A 14,568-nucleotide genomic window follows, 5' to 3' on the forward strand; every position below is an offset into this window, starting at 1 on the left:
GAGTGTCCGTGGGCCAAGATTTGTCAGTACCTCCCGAGCTGGAGTTCTGGGGCGCGGGGGTTCTCTAGGCTGCCAGGCCGAGGGTGTCTGGGGCCGATCCCTGCCTCGCCTTCTTATGGGCCTAGTAGATGCCCTCCCTCCTCCACACTGGCAGCCGATTGGTTGGCAGGCGCTGGCGTGATGTCCCTTCGTGGGGTGGGATGGTATCGTCAGTGGAGTGGGAGGGGGCAGTGGTGCCTGCCATGGCCACCTTGGTGTCCGTGGTGGCCTAGGAGGTGGGGCAGTTCTATTGCACATGCCCCACGTTTTTGCAGGCATGGCACTGCACGACGTCCGCAGACCAAAAGATACAGAAAGTCTCCCCTTGATATGAAACTTTGAATCCCCCCTCTAATGCCACTTCTTGGGCCAGGTGGATGAAGGAGTAGATGTGTCCAATGGGGCTATCCTTTCAGCCAAGAGGGAGCAGCGCCACCTTGGAAGTACCTCCCCCAGTAATTGGAGGTGGGGGAGGAGGAGCTCCGTAGGGAGGTAGGGCGGGACATTGGAATGGATAACCCTCTTGGCGGTGGCCTCAAGAGGATCCACCGCCACGTAGGTCCCGCCCACCATGAACCACTTTTCAAGGGCGAGGTGAATCGCCCTCTCGGCCCTTAGGAAAAACACAACCTTTCCCGTACATATGAGCGGCGGCTACAATGGCCGAGGGGCCGCCGACCCCCGTCATTGCGCCAACCATGCCTCTATGGTAATGGTGGCGTGAGCGTAGCACTTAACCCCCAGTTTGCAGGTTAACAGCCAGAAAGGTTGCGCGGCTGCGGGAGTAGTGGAGCCTGAAGAGGCCACGACCCTTGCATAGAGGCACTGGACTACCCCGCCACTGGTGTAGGTGGAGTGGCCATCAGGGCAAGTGCCACGCCACCCCAATGTGGGCTTTGTCATGTTGGAATTGATTGGAGAAATAGACAGTGGGGGTGGGCGGTGTTAGGGGAAGAGCGAGGTGGAACAATGTATTCTCCCCCTGGGAAGGTATACGGAGGAACGAGGGAAGGAAGGGAAGAGAGAGCAAGGGACACAGTGGGAGGAGGAGGAGTATAGCGACACAGGAGGATGGGCACCGTAGATGGAATGGTGCCTGAGGTGGGAGACTCCTGTGAAGCTGGAGAGTCGGAGGATAGGAGAGCAAAGGCAGATCTTCAGCCTGGGAGGGGCCCAGCAAAAACACAGCCCATGCTCCCACGCTAGGTCGTCCACATCAAAGTAAGTGAGCTCTTTGGCCCGAGTAGGGCTCAGTAAAAACGCAGTCCGTGCTCCCACCTTGGAACGACCACCCAATGAAGTCGACCTCTTCTCTGCAGAAAGAAGTCGCTGGTGTATGGGGTCTTCAGCCAGGGAGGGGCTCAGCAACCACACTGTCCACTCGATCCTCCTGTTCCAGTACAAGCACACTGGATAGAATAAGGAAGGCTTCGACCTTGCTGAAGGAAGCAGTTGTCAGTTGGGAGAACCGGGCCGGGCCGGGCAGGACCCTCAGCTCGGGAGGAGCCCAGCAAACAAGTAGTCCAAAGGGCTCTACTACCACCTTGATGAAGTCACTTTCTTGTTGTCCTTCTCTTGTTGTCCTTCTCTCCTTCCAGGAAGCTCAGCAGCAACCAACCCTGGGAACAGGCAACAAACTTGAGCAGCAACAACAGAGAGAAAGCAGTAGCAGCCACTCTCCACCACAGCAACAACCTCACAACTCCAAAGTCTGAACTGGGAGTGAAGGCTTCAGATTGGCCATGCTAAATTGCCCCTTAGTGTCCAAAAAGGCTAGGTAGGGTTACGGGGATAAGGTGGTGGTGTGGGCTTAAATAGGGTGCTCTTTCCAAGGGCTGGTGCAGACTCGATGGACCGAATAGCCTCCTTCTGTACTGTAGGGATTCTGTGTGTTATATGCATTGTTGTCACCTGCAGAATACTCCTTGTTTGCCTCCTGTGTTTTGCCCAGTGGAACTCATCCTCAACTTGACTGCTTGCATCTTATCCCACAGTTGAGCCCCACCTTTTATTTAGTGTTATACAGGCACTAGCTGACCCTTTCCCATCTTCCCCTTTCCTCAGGGGGAACTCACCCACCTTCCCCTTCCCTCAGGGGATTCCCCCATTCCCTTAGATGACCTCAATTCTCTCAGGGTACCCCCCCAATTCCCTCAGGGTACCATCCAATTCCCTCGGTACCGCCGCCTCATGGTCTCCATCCCCCCCCACCCCATGGTCTCCATCTCTTCCACGCTCTCCAGCCCACATGCCCCCCCTTGCCCTCTTCCCCCCACATATCCCCTCCCCCCCACATATCCCCTCCCCCCCCCACATCTCCCCTCCCCCACATCTCCCCTCCCCCACATCTCCCCTCCCCCACATCTCTCCCTCCCCCACATCTCTCCCCTCCCCCCACATCTCTCCCCTCCCCCCACATCTCTCCCCTCCCCCCACATCTCTTTCCCCCCCACATCTCCCCTCCCCACACATCTCTTCCCCCCCCCCCCCCCACACCTCCCCTCCCCACATCTCTCCCCTCCCACATTTCCTCCCTCCTCAACCCCCCTTTCCCTCAGGAGACTCTCCCCTTTCGCACCACATTCCCTCAGGGGACTCTCCCATCCCGGCCCATTCCCTCAGGGCATTGCTAGCTCCCCATTCTCTCAGGGAACTCCCTCCAGGCTCCCTGTGGGATTCTCCCTGGCCTCTCTGACATCCCCCAGGCCTGACCTGAACCCAATCTCTTTTGAATGGAGAACTGGTGTGGATCTGGTGGGTCTTGTCATGGAATCAGTGTTCTCAGCAATCACGCTTGAGGTCAAAATACTGTTTCATGTTGCTAAACCTAAAGTTGCACTAACATGTGCTCTGCATAAAAAGAATTCCAAACTGAACCTTTCTTTCGCTAAACCATGTAAGTAAATGTACATGTAAAGTGTGTGGAACTATATTTTGTGTAAAATATTTTCTATTAAAGTTAGTGCATGGGACTATAATGGTATTTGTGACTCATTAACAATTCCTTTGGACAATGCTGTCCTATTATCTCTGTGTTTGCTACCCTACATAGCTCCCTATCTGTCCAAGATGAATTTCAAAGATGAAGTTCCCTTATGGTCTTGGCCACCTTTACCTCTGCAATTCCATTTTGCTGTATGTTTCTGCACATGCTTTTCAATTCTTTGACCTGTTTTAGAAGCTTTTTGTGCTTTTTCTCCTGTCCATCTTGTATTCCTGCAAGTGCCAAACCAATTTGGTTTAGACACATTAAAATGCTCACTTTGGTCATTTTTATTTTGTATAAAATAATCTACAATTTATATTAAAGGATTGGTGTGCTAGGCTGGGCCACACATCATTTTTAAATAAAATGTGCTGGCAGTACTCAGCAGACCAGTAAGCGTCTGTGGAGCGATAAACAGAGTCACATTTCAGGTCAATTACTTTTCTTCAAAAACGACTTTCCTTGTTCTCTCAGTAAGGTAAATGTTTGTTTTCTATTCAGAATTCTCATTCTGGAAATACATTTACGTTAGCTGAGCAACCGACTGAGGTGCCTCCATTGGAAGAAAAATTTCTCTCAAAAGAAGAGATCATGAGGTACAGCAGACAGCTTATTATTCCAGAGTTTGGAGTCAAAGGTATGGATGGAATGAATGTAAATTATATTGTTTTGTATTTAATGCATTAAGGCTATGAGGCCTAGTGGTTATAGTACTGAACTAGCAACCCCAGAGATCATGAGTTAATCCCATCGTGGAAAGTTGTGAAATTAAACTCAATTCATTTAGTAATTTGTGGGCTAGCAAGTGAAATTGGAATTCAGTTTGGGGAGCTTTTTGAACTTCAAAACTGCTTGAAACAACTCTGGTACAACACATCGGGGATCCCCACTTAGCTACCTGAATCAATGTTGTATATTATGGTGGCGGTGTCACCTATGGACCATATTTAACTGATGCTCTTGCTATTAAAAGCAAATTTATTTTCTCTGTTGACTGTCACGTAACTAGTAAATTGTCCATCTCTGAAAAACACATTTCAAATTAACTTTTTAATAATGGATGGTGGAGCAAGATAATGCTCGAAACCTTTTAGTGAGGACAAAGTTCTGTCAAATTTGTTAGGTTGAAGAACTTTGATCTGCTTTCAGGCCTGCTTAAACAACTGATTTCAGAAAGGGGATAGAGTGTTTGATTTTCTGTGTGTGAGAGGCAGACGTCCTATTGGTGCCTTAACCAGGGTCAGTGATCCATGAGTGAAGTAGCATTGCTGATTTTACTCATTTTGTATTTTTTGGTTAAAAACAGAATTATAGGGCTGCAGCTGCAGAAACTCCCTGTGAGGATGACAAGCATGGAGTCTTTGATTAAGCAGTGACTATGACTGTCCTGTTCTTCTGGAGGACTGGCTGCTTGACCACATCTGTGATGTGAGAGAAGTGGACTAATGCCCATTTCAAGTATTAACTGCCAGTGTTTTCCAAGAAGAAATTCCTGGGTCTTTCTTATTGATGTCGTAACTCTGTACTTTTGAGTTTCACATTTCTTTGTAAAAGATAATTTATTGAAGGTAGATCCAGAAAATACAAAAACAGGAACAGTCAATAACACAGAACAGTATTGAACGCTCCATAACATATTAACAGTGCATATAACACTATAGAAATATAACCCATCTGAAGCAACCCATATGTACAAACACATCAGCCACACTCCCAAAATAATTTTTTAACAAAGTCGATGAATCCACCTCAGGAAGAACCCCTCATCCATACCTCTAATGGCGAACTTAATTCTCCCCAAATGAAGAAAGTCAGCAAGGTCCCACACCCATGACCTGATACCTGGTGGATCCGAGGACTGCCAGTTTTACAGAATTCTCCTTCGGGCTAGCAGAGAGGCAAAAGCCACAACATTGGCCTTCTTCCCTACCAAAACACCCGGATCCTCAGAACTCCAAAAATAGCTACCCATGGAGATGGCATGACCATCATTCCCATCATTTGAGACAATACGTCCGTGACTCCCTCCCAGAACCCCAACACTTTTGGACAGGACCAGAACATGTGGGCATGATTCGCAGGAGACCTGGCACGTCGTGCACACTGATCGGCCACTTCTGGGAAGAATGGCTCAGCCTTTCTAGCATCATATGTGCTCTATGCACAACTTTAAGTTGAATAAGACTGAGGGCATTTAAAAGTTTATTGGATAAACATATGGATGATAATGGCATAGTGTAGGTTAGATGGCTTTTGTTTCGGTGCAACATCGTGGGCCGAAGGGCCTGTACTGCGCTGTATTGTTCTATGTTCTATGTTCTAAGACTACGTCTAGCACGCGACGAGGATGCAGTATTCCTATGCAGTGCTTCTTCCCAAAACCAACCTCGCACCGTGCCTCCTAATTCTTCCTCCCATTTTTGCCGCATTGCCACCATCGAAATTTCCTTCTTCCTGGTCAACTCGATGTATACATTGGAGATCTTGTCCTCCCCAATATCATCCTCCGGCAGGAGCCTGTCCTGTAGATGCAAGGACGGCAACATTGGGAACAAATACACCTCTTTACTCAAAAGGCCCTTATCTGGAGGTATCTGAACTCATTACCGCTGGGCAATTGGTAAGCCTCCATCAGCTCAGTCAGGCCCGCAAATCTCCCACCCAAAAACAGGTCCTCAAAGCATTTGATATCCAAACGGCCCCACTCCTTAAATCTAGCATCCAATCTCGCTGGGACAAATTTATGGTTACCACAGATCGGAGCCTTTCTGTACATGCTCTCCAAGCCAAAATGTAGCCGCCACTGATTCCATACCCTCAGAGTGGAGAGTACCACTGGATTTGATGAGTACCTACTCGGTGAGAATGGTAGAGGAGCTGAAGCCAATACTCTGAAGGAGGTCTTCTCACATGAGGCCTCTTCCACCCTGCACCACACCCACCCTTGTCTAACAGCCATTTCCAGACCATGACAATATTGGCAGCCCAGTCGTACTGAAACCTCTAAGGCCATCACCCCATCTACTCCTCTCCAGACAAACTCTCGTAATACGGGGAATCCTCCCCGCCACACAAAGCCCAGAATAAGCCTATTGACCTTTCTGTAAAAAGATTTGGACAGGAAGATTGGAAGATTCTGGAATACAAAAAGGAATCTTGGCAGGATCACCATTTTTATTATCTGGACTCTACCGGACAGAGATAGCGGCAGCCTGTCCCATCTTTTAAACTCTTTCATCCCCTCCACTAAACTTGTCAGATTTAACTTGTGAAGCTGAGCCAAGTCCCGTGCAACCTGAATCCCCAGACAGCCAAAAGCTCTTTGTTGTCAGGCGAAACAGGAGCCCACTCAAATGCCCCTCCTGTCCTCTGGAACCTATCAGAAATATCTTGTTCTTCACCGTATTAAGCTTGTATCCGGAGAAGAGCCTGACATACTCAGAATCCTTAGAATCTTATCAAATGACTCCATGGAATTACAAATGTGCAACAGGAGGTAATCCACGTACAGAATGAGCCGGTGCTCCACTGCCCCCACCTCCCCCGCTCAATAACCCGCCACTCCCAGATGCCTGAAGAGTCATTGCCAATGGTTCAATCGCAAGGGCGAAGAGCAGAGGAGAGAGTGGACACCCCGCCTTGTCCCGCACTGCAAAGTAAAATACTTGTTAGTGGAGATGCTTGCTTTCAGAGCTTTATACAACAGTCTAACCCAGTCCACGAAACCCTGTCCGAACCCAAACCGCTCCAAAATGTCAAATAAGTACACCCTTTCCACTTGGTCAAATGCCTTCTTGGCATCCATTGACACCACAACCTCCACCTCGCTTCCCCCTGCGGGCATTATGTCAGTAGCCTCCGGATATTGGTCGCGAACAATCTACCTTTTACAAACCCGATTTGTTCCTCTCTTAACCACATCCGGCACACATCCCTCGATATGGGTAGCCAAGATCTTAGCCAGAAGTTTTGCATCTACATTTAGAGTGAAATTGGACGATAAGCTAAATATGGGGGGAGGATTCAATTGTATGGAGAATGGTGAATCTGTGAAACACTTGGCTGCAGAAGGCTGCAGAGGGCAAATCACTGAGCGTCTTGGAGACAGAGATTGATTAATAAGGGGAACAGGGGTTATGGGGAGAAGGCAGGAGAAAGGGGATGAGAAAATTAGCAGCCATGATTGAATGGCGGAGCAGACTCAATGGGCCTAGTGGCCTAATTCTGCTCCTATGTCTTATGGTCTTATAATAAGATCCTCATTGCTCAGAATCTTTGCCCTTTTTTGGGCTGAGGGAAATGAAGCCTGTGATAATGGGAGGGGGAGCACACCTCTCTCCAATGCTTCATTAACGGACCCAACAACATGCCAAAGCGTTTATAAAATTTGGCTAGGAATCTGTCCGCACATGGGGCCTTCCCTGATTGCATCAAACTCACACATCCCAGCACCTCCTGCAAACCTACTGGGCCCCCAACCCCTGCGCCCTTGCCTGATCCACCCTTGGAAATTCCAACCCATCCAATAATCTGGGTCTCAGTTCATTCCCTGGCAGCGGTTCTGATAGAAGGGCTCAAAAAGTTTATTAATCCCTGCCGGGTCTGTTGCCACCTCGCCCCCCTCATTCCTAAGCCTACCTATTTCCTTAGCAGCCGTCTGCTTCCTCAGTTGGTGGGCGAGCATCCTGCCAACCTTCTCCCCATATTCCTACACAAACTCTCTAGCTCTGCGCAGTTGTCTCATTGCCTTCTCTGAGGTGACCAGATGAAACTCCATTTGGAGCTTCTGGTGCTCCTTCAACAGTGATCATCAAATGATTCCAGATAACTGTGATTGACAGCTAAGATCACCTCCACCAATCTTGTTTGCTCCTCTTGCTCCACCCTTAGTCTATGCGCCTGGATTGAGATGAGCTCTCCGCTAATCACAACCTTCAATGCCTCCCACAGCACCCCAGCAGAGGCTGGCGCTTTGTTGTTCTGGTCCATATAATTACAAATTGCACCTTCCAACCTCACACATATTCCCTTAACCGCAAGGAGACCAACGTCCAGTCTCCACTCGGGTCTACAAGGGGATGGCTTTTCTGCTTGCAGGTCCACCTAGTGCGTAGTGTGGTCAGACACCATGATTGCCGAGTACTCTGTCCCCGCCACTCTTGAAATCAACATCTTATCTAAAACAAAAAAAATCTATTTGAGAATAACACTTGTGAACATGTGAAAAGCAAGAAAACTCCTTCGTCCTAGGCCTCCCAAAGTGCCATGCATCCATTCTACCCATAAGCTGCATGATTCTCGACAGCTTCCCAGCCATCACCAATACCCTCCTGGATCGATCCAGCTCCAGGTCCAAGATTGTATTGAAATCCCCCCTCAGATTAATCTGCGCGTATCCAGATCTGGGATCAGGGACAGAACCCGCCTCACGAAATCCACATCGTCCCAATTTGGAACGTATATATTGCACAGTACCACTGGGGAGCCCTCCAACCGCCCACTGATCTCCCACTCGGATCAGCAATGAACCTCTTTATTGAGAAAGGCACCCTCTTACTTATTAACACAGCCATCCCTCTCGTCTTCATATCAAGTCCTGAGTGGTAAACCTGACCAACCCACCCCATTCTCAGTCTTATCTGCTCCGCCCCCTTTAAATGAGTTTCCTGGAGAAATATCAAGTCTGCCCTCAGGTTCTTCAGATGAGCAAAAATGTGCAACCTTTTAATCGGTCCATTTAGTCCCGGACATTCCAAGTTACCAATCAAATGAGGGGCCATCTACCCCTCCCCCAAGCTAATTAGCCATAACTGCGAGGCAGCCACTGCTTCCCTATATCCCCCCCATCCCTTCCATTTACTGGTTCTCACACCTTGTGGCCCCCGCACCAGGAATGCGACATCCGTGTATCTGCCATATCACCCAAACCACATAATACAAAACACAACAAATAACCCTATCCCACCCTCCACATCTCCCCAGCTCAGGAACATCAAACCCACCTCAATAAAATGAAAAACAAGGAGAATGATAGAGAGAATATAGCAAAGATACAGGAATGCATAGCAATCGAACTAACAACAATATCATCAACAGAACAGAACAACAACATTTTAATGTATTTATAGATTCCCAATCCCCTGGTCCCGAAGAAACTTGCCTGCCTCCTCCGGGTGTCTAAAAAGTACTCCTGTTTATGAAAGATGATCTACAAACGGTCCGGATGCAACATTCCAAATCTCACACCTTCCATTCCAAATCTCACAAGGCAGTACCGCCTTGACTTTGTTGAATCCGGCACGGTGTTTAGCCAGTTCCGTATCCCAATCGGGGTATATTCTGATTACACTTCCATTCCAGGAGCTCTTCTTCACCTGCCTGGCCCACCATCGCCCTTGGTTGCTCACCCGCCTTTGGCGTTCTTCTCAGCGCTCTGTGCGCACAATCAATCTCGGGGAGCATCTGTGCGACATACTTCGAGGGTTTCGAGCCCTCCAACCCCTCCAGCAGAACCACTACTCAGATACCTTGCTGAAGCTCTCGATTCCCCAACTCGGCCACTTTATCACATTTTTTAGAAGCTGCCAGCCATCAAGGAAAGCTCTGCTTACACCGAGGCCAGCCGGTTCTCATGTTTGGCGACAGACTCCTCCATTTTTTGTAGTGACTCGCCCTGAGCCTCTAAACTCTGCTCAACTCTTTCCACACCCGCCTTAATTGGATCAATAGCCCGTACCAGATCTTCAGAGGTTTCGAACCTCTGTTTCTGGAAATGAGCAGCTAAAAAGTCGACCAACTGAGCAGTAAACCATTGGGCCGGAAGTGCCGACTCTGGGGCCGCCGCCTTTGCGCTTTCCAGTGCCTCGCGATCTGCTTGCTCCCTCCACCCCTGTTGTTCTTCGCCCTGTGCAAAAAATTGCCGACACCTTCACCAGCACGAATCGGGATCTCGGGACCGCATTCAAAGGTCCGACTGGGATTTATGGGCTGATAAAAGGTTCACCACGTGGGAGCCACCAAATACACGGCCGTTTAGCGCAGGCCGCCACTGAAAGTCGAGTTTCACATTTAAAAATTCATTCTTGGGATGTCGGTGTTGCTAGCTAAACCGGCATTTATTGCCCATCCCTAATTGTGCATGAGAAAGTGATGGTGAGCTGCCTTCTTGAACTGCTGCAGCCCTTGTTGTGTGGGTACACACATCGAATTGTTAGGAAGGGAGTTCCAGGATTTTGACCTAACAACAGTGAAGGAATGGTGATACAGTTCCAGTCAGGATGATGAGTAGTTTGGAAGGGAACTTCCAGGTGGTGGGGTGTTCCCATGTGTCTGCCTCCCTTGACCTTCTAGATGGTAGTGGTCATCGGTTTGGAAGGTGCTGTTTAAAGAACCTTGATTAGTTCCTGCAGTGCATCTTGCAGATGGTACACACTGCTGCCACTGTGTGTTGGTGGTGGAAGGAGTGAATGCTTATGGATGATGTGTCAATCAAGTGGGCTGCTTTGTCCTAATTATTGCTACATGTGAAAGAAGAATAAACCCAATGAATTAAATTATTGAGGAAATAGCTATATCTAGTTTTAGGTCTCCATAAACATTTTCTTTGAGCCAGTCGCCTACAAATATGAAAATATTGTCTGGGGAAGAAGCACCCAGCTTCGAATTAGCATGCTTCCAAATCATAAATTGAGTGAAGAAAACAAGACTTGATGCAGACTGGACATAGAATCCCAACAGTGCAGAAGTCTGCCCCGACTCCTGCTCCGATAGAGCACCCTACCCTACCCTACCCAATCCCCCGCCCTATCCCTGTAACCCCACCTAACCTTTGGACACTAAAGGGCAATTTAGTGCGGCAATTCACCTAACCTACACATCTTTAGACTGTGGGAGGAAACCGGAGCACCAGGAGGAAACCCACGCAGACACAGAGAGAACGTAAAAACTCAACACATGTAGTCACCCAAGCTGGGAATAGAACCTGGGTTCCTGCAGCCGTAAGGCAGCAGTGCTCACCACTGTGCCACCGTGCCACCTAACCATGTGAAAAGAAAAATTGAAAAATGGTTGAACCTTGAAGCTTACATACTGGAAAAACAACATGGTAACCCATCACAAAGGAAAACATAAGGGGCGGAATTCTCCGACCCCGGGCCGGGTCAGAGAATCGGCGGGGTGGGGTGCGATTCACGTGACGCCGCCCCGATGCTGGTCCGCCGATTCTCTGGTGACTGGAGAATCGGTGGCATTGGCGTGGCGCCGGTCGGGGGCCGCTCTACACGGCCCTCCACCGGCGATTCTCCACGCGCGATGGGCCGAGTGTCCGCTGAATTAGGCCGAGTCCTGCCGGCGCCGTTCACATGTGGTCCTACCTGTCGGGACCTCGGTGTTCATGTTGCGGGGGACGGCCTGTTGAGGGGAAGGGGGGATCCGAATCCGACCCGGGGGGGGGGGGGGGGGGGGGGGGGGGGGGGCCTCCATGGTGGCTTGGCCCGCGATCGAGGCCTACCGATCGGCAGGTGGGCTTCTCCTGGTGGGAGCCTATGTTCCTCCGCGCCGGGCTCCTGTAGCTGCCTGCCATGTTGCGTCAGAGCTGGCGTGGAGAAGGAAACTAGCACGCATGCGCGAATTCGCACCAGCCGCAGCGCGCATGCGTGGACCCGCGGCGCTTATTCTGATGCCGGTATCGGCAGCTGGAGCTGCGTGAAGGCGGGATTCTCTGATCCTGAGGCTAAGCGTTTACGACTGCGTCAACACTTAGCCTCAGGATCAGAGAATCCCGCCCAAGATTTTCTCCTTTGTTCCTCCCAGTGGCCATGGCCTGAATTCAGACTTTTAAGTAGTGTTGTGTTTGGGTGTCTGATGGCGGCCATAGTGTGAGTGGTCGCACATTTGGCATCTCCCGCTCGAGGCTGTTTTTTTGGACCTTTTCCCCGTTTGTAGGGTGGATGTTTTGTGGAAAAAAGGTGCATGGGTGACTAGAGAAAAGTTGAACTCTACTTGTGGTGGAGTTGGGCTGGTGGATGGATCCACGGACAGGAAGTGAGTCGAGAAGAAGAGAGCAGTTGGCCAAAAGAATCTCTGTGCGCCACAAATCAAGATGGCGGAGAGTGAAGGGTCTGCCTTGCCTGCCCAGTGGTCAACGGAGCAATTGATGGATTTCTTAAATTAGAAGTTTAGCCGACAGAGGAGGGATGCCCAGAAGGACCTAGCCAAGGCGGTGGAACTCTTAAAAGTGGGGATTGACCGCGTGGAGCAAATGCTGGAGTCCCAGGGCCAGGCTATTCGGAAAGTGGAGGAGGCGGTGGGGGAGCACGAGAAGCAGTTGCCTCGTTGGTGGCCGAAGTGGGTCTGATGCGAGAGACCCAGAAGCGGTTAAAGGAGAAGGCGGAGGACTTAGAGAATCGCTCCCAGAGACAGAATCTAAGAATCGTGGGGATGCCGGAAGGCATTGAGGGAGCGGATGCTGGTACGTACGTAGCCAAGATGCTGGAGAAGTTGGCACCTGGAGGTCGACCGAGCGCACAGGGCGTTGATGCGGAAGCTGCAGGCGAATGAGCCGCTGAGGGCGATGGTGGTGCGTCTTCACCGGTTTCTGGACAAGGAGAAGATATTGTGATGGGCGAGGCAGGTGGTGATGCATCTGGTAAGGGAGCGAGCTTCGGGTGTACCAGACTGGGCGCGGACCTGGCGAAGAGGAGAGCTGGGTTTAATTGGGTGAGGGCTGCCCTCTTTAAAAAGAGGGTGAAATTTGGGATGTTGTACCCGGCCCGCCTCTGGGCGACTTTTAATAGCCAAAAACAATATTTTGGAACATCAGAGGAGGCGATGGAGTTTTTAAGAGCCAATGGACTGGCAGGAGAAGGAGGAAATTGAATTGTGGAGGAGGTGTGAGGAGATGGGTGCTTTTTCTGTCCATTTTTTCTTGTATCTTTTTTCTCATTTGTTAGTTGTTGGAGAACTTTTCTCCTTCGAGATGTTTTGTTGCGTTGAGGGTAAGTGCACATTTTTTCTTGTTTCATTGTAGCTTGTGAGGTGTGTGAGCAGGGGGAGGGGTATCAGCAAGGAGGGGGTAGGAGGCTTGGGCTAGCTGGGCGGGCTTGTTAGCGGAAGCGCAGTGGGGGGTGATCAGATGATTAGTGAAGCAGAGAGGGATGTTTTGTTCAGGGGAAGGGGGAGTGGGTGGGGGAGGGGGGGGGGGGCTGCTTAAAAAGGTGTTGCTGACTTCCGGGTGTGGCGATGACCAGCTAAGTCGCACGTTTCGACAGCTCCCGGTGGAACGGACTTTTGGGCTCTTGATAGGAGCCCCAACGGCAATTTTAACGGCAAAAAACACTGTGCAGTAATCCAGAAGGGAATCCCCCCTGGACACGGATGGAAAAAAGAGAGGAAAGTGGCTTGATTGCGGTGGATCCTCTAGAGCAGCGGCCAGGAAGGCAGGCACAAAGCAAGATGGCGTCGGAAGGAGGCAGTTTAATATGGGGCCCTGACCAACAAGAGTTCCTGCGGCGTTGCGTGGAAGAACTCAAAAAGGAAATGAAGAAGGAGCTGTTGGCTCCGATATTACAAGCGATTGAGGGGCTAAAAGAGGAGCAAAAGATCCAGGAACAGGAGCTTCGGGTCGTGAAGGCAACGGCTGCTGAGAATGAGGACCACATACAGGGCCTGGTGGTGAAAACGGAGATGCACGAGGCACAACACAAAAGGTGTGTGGAAAGGCTGGAGGTGCTGGAGAATAATGCGAGGAGGAAGAATTTAAGGATTCTTGGTCTTCCCGAAGGTGTAGAAGGGGCGGACGTCGGGGCATATGTGAGCACGATGCTGCACTCGTTAATGGGATCGGAGGCCCCGACGGGTCCGCTGGAGGTGGAGGGAGCCTATCGAGTTATGGCGCGAAGACCGAGGGCTGGAGAAATTCCTCGAGCCATAGTGGTGAGATTTCTCCGATATAAGGACAGAGAGATGGTCCTCAGATGGGCAAAGAAAACTCGGAGCTGTAGGTGGGAGAACGCGGTGATCCGCGTATATCAAGATTGGAGTGCGGAGGTGGCGAGAAGGAGGACAAGCTTTAATCGGGCCAAGGCGGTGCTGCACAAACGGAAGATTAAATTTGGAATGCTGCAACCGGCAAGACTGTGGGTCACACATCAAGGGAAACACCACTACTTCGAAACGACAGATGAGGCGTGGACATTTATTGTTGAGGAGAAACTGGAGTGAGCGGGCCAGAAAAAGAACGTTTGGGACAAAGTGGGGGGGTGAATATGTGGGATGAAGGGGGGGAAAAGAGGGAAGAGATGACTTCCCAAGTTGTTAATCCTGCAACCCTGTAACTTTTCTCTCTTCCCCATGTCGTGGGGGAGGGGGGGAGGGAGGACGAGGAGCTGAGGGTGCCGGCCATTGGGGGCGGGGCCAAAAGGGAAGCGCGGGCTTTGTTCCCGCGCTATGGTAATCACGGCGGGAACAGGGAAGCAGGAAGGAGGGGGCCTCGCACAGTGTGAGCCGAGGTCACGGGGGGAAGCCGAGGTCGGCCAGAGTTTGCT

At 50.4% G+C, this 14,568-nt stretch overlaps 1 protein-coding gene across 5 annotated transcripts in view; it reads left to right on the plus strand.

Annotated features, from left to right (window-relative positions):
* Positions 1-14,568, plus strand: part of mocs3 (molybdenum cofactor synthesis 3) — a 194,112-nt gene that overhangs the window by 8,468 nt on the left and 171,076 nt on the right. For all 5 annotated transcript variants that reach the window (XM_072511883.1, XM_072511874.1, XM_072511865.1 and 2 more), the window contains exon 2: positions 3,527-3,662. In XM_072511883.1, coding sequence (XP_072367984.1) covers positions 3,527-3,662 — 136 coding nt within the window. The remainder of the gene's footprint in view (positions 1-3,526; positions 3,663-14,568) is intronic.

Source organism: Scyliorhinus torazame, chromosome 1, assembly GCF_047496885.1.
Source record: "Scyliorhinus torazame isolate Kashiwa2021f chromosome 1, sScyTor2.1, whole genome shotgun sequence".
Classification (NCBI taxonomy): Eukaryota; Metazoa; Chordata; class Chondrichthyes; order Carcharhiniformes; family Scyliorhinidae; genus Scyliorhinus; species Scyliorhinus torazame.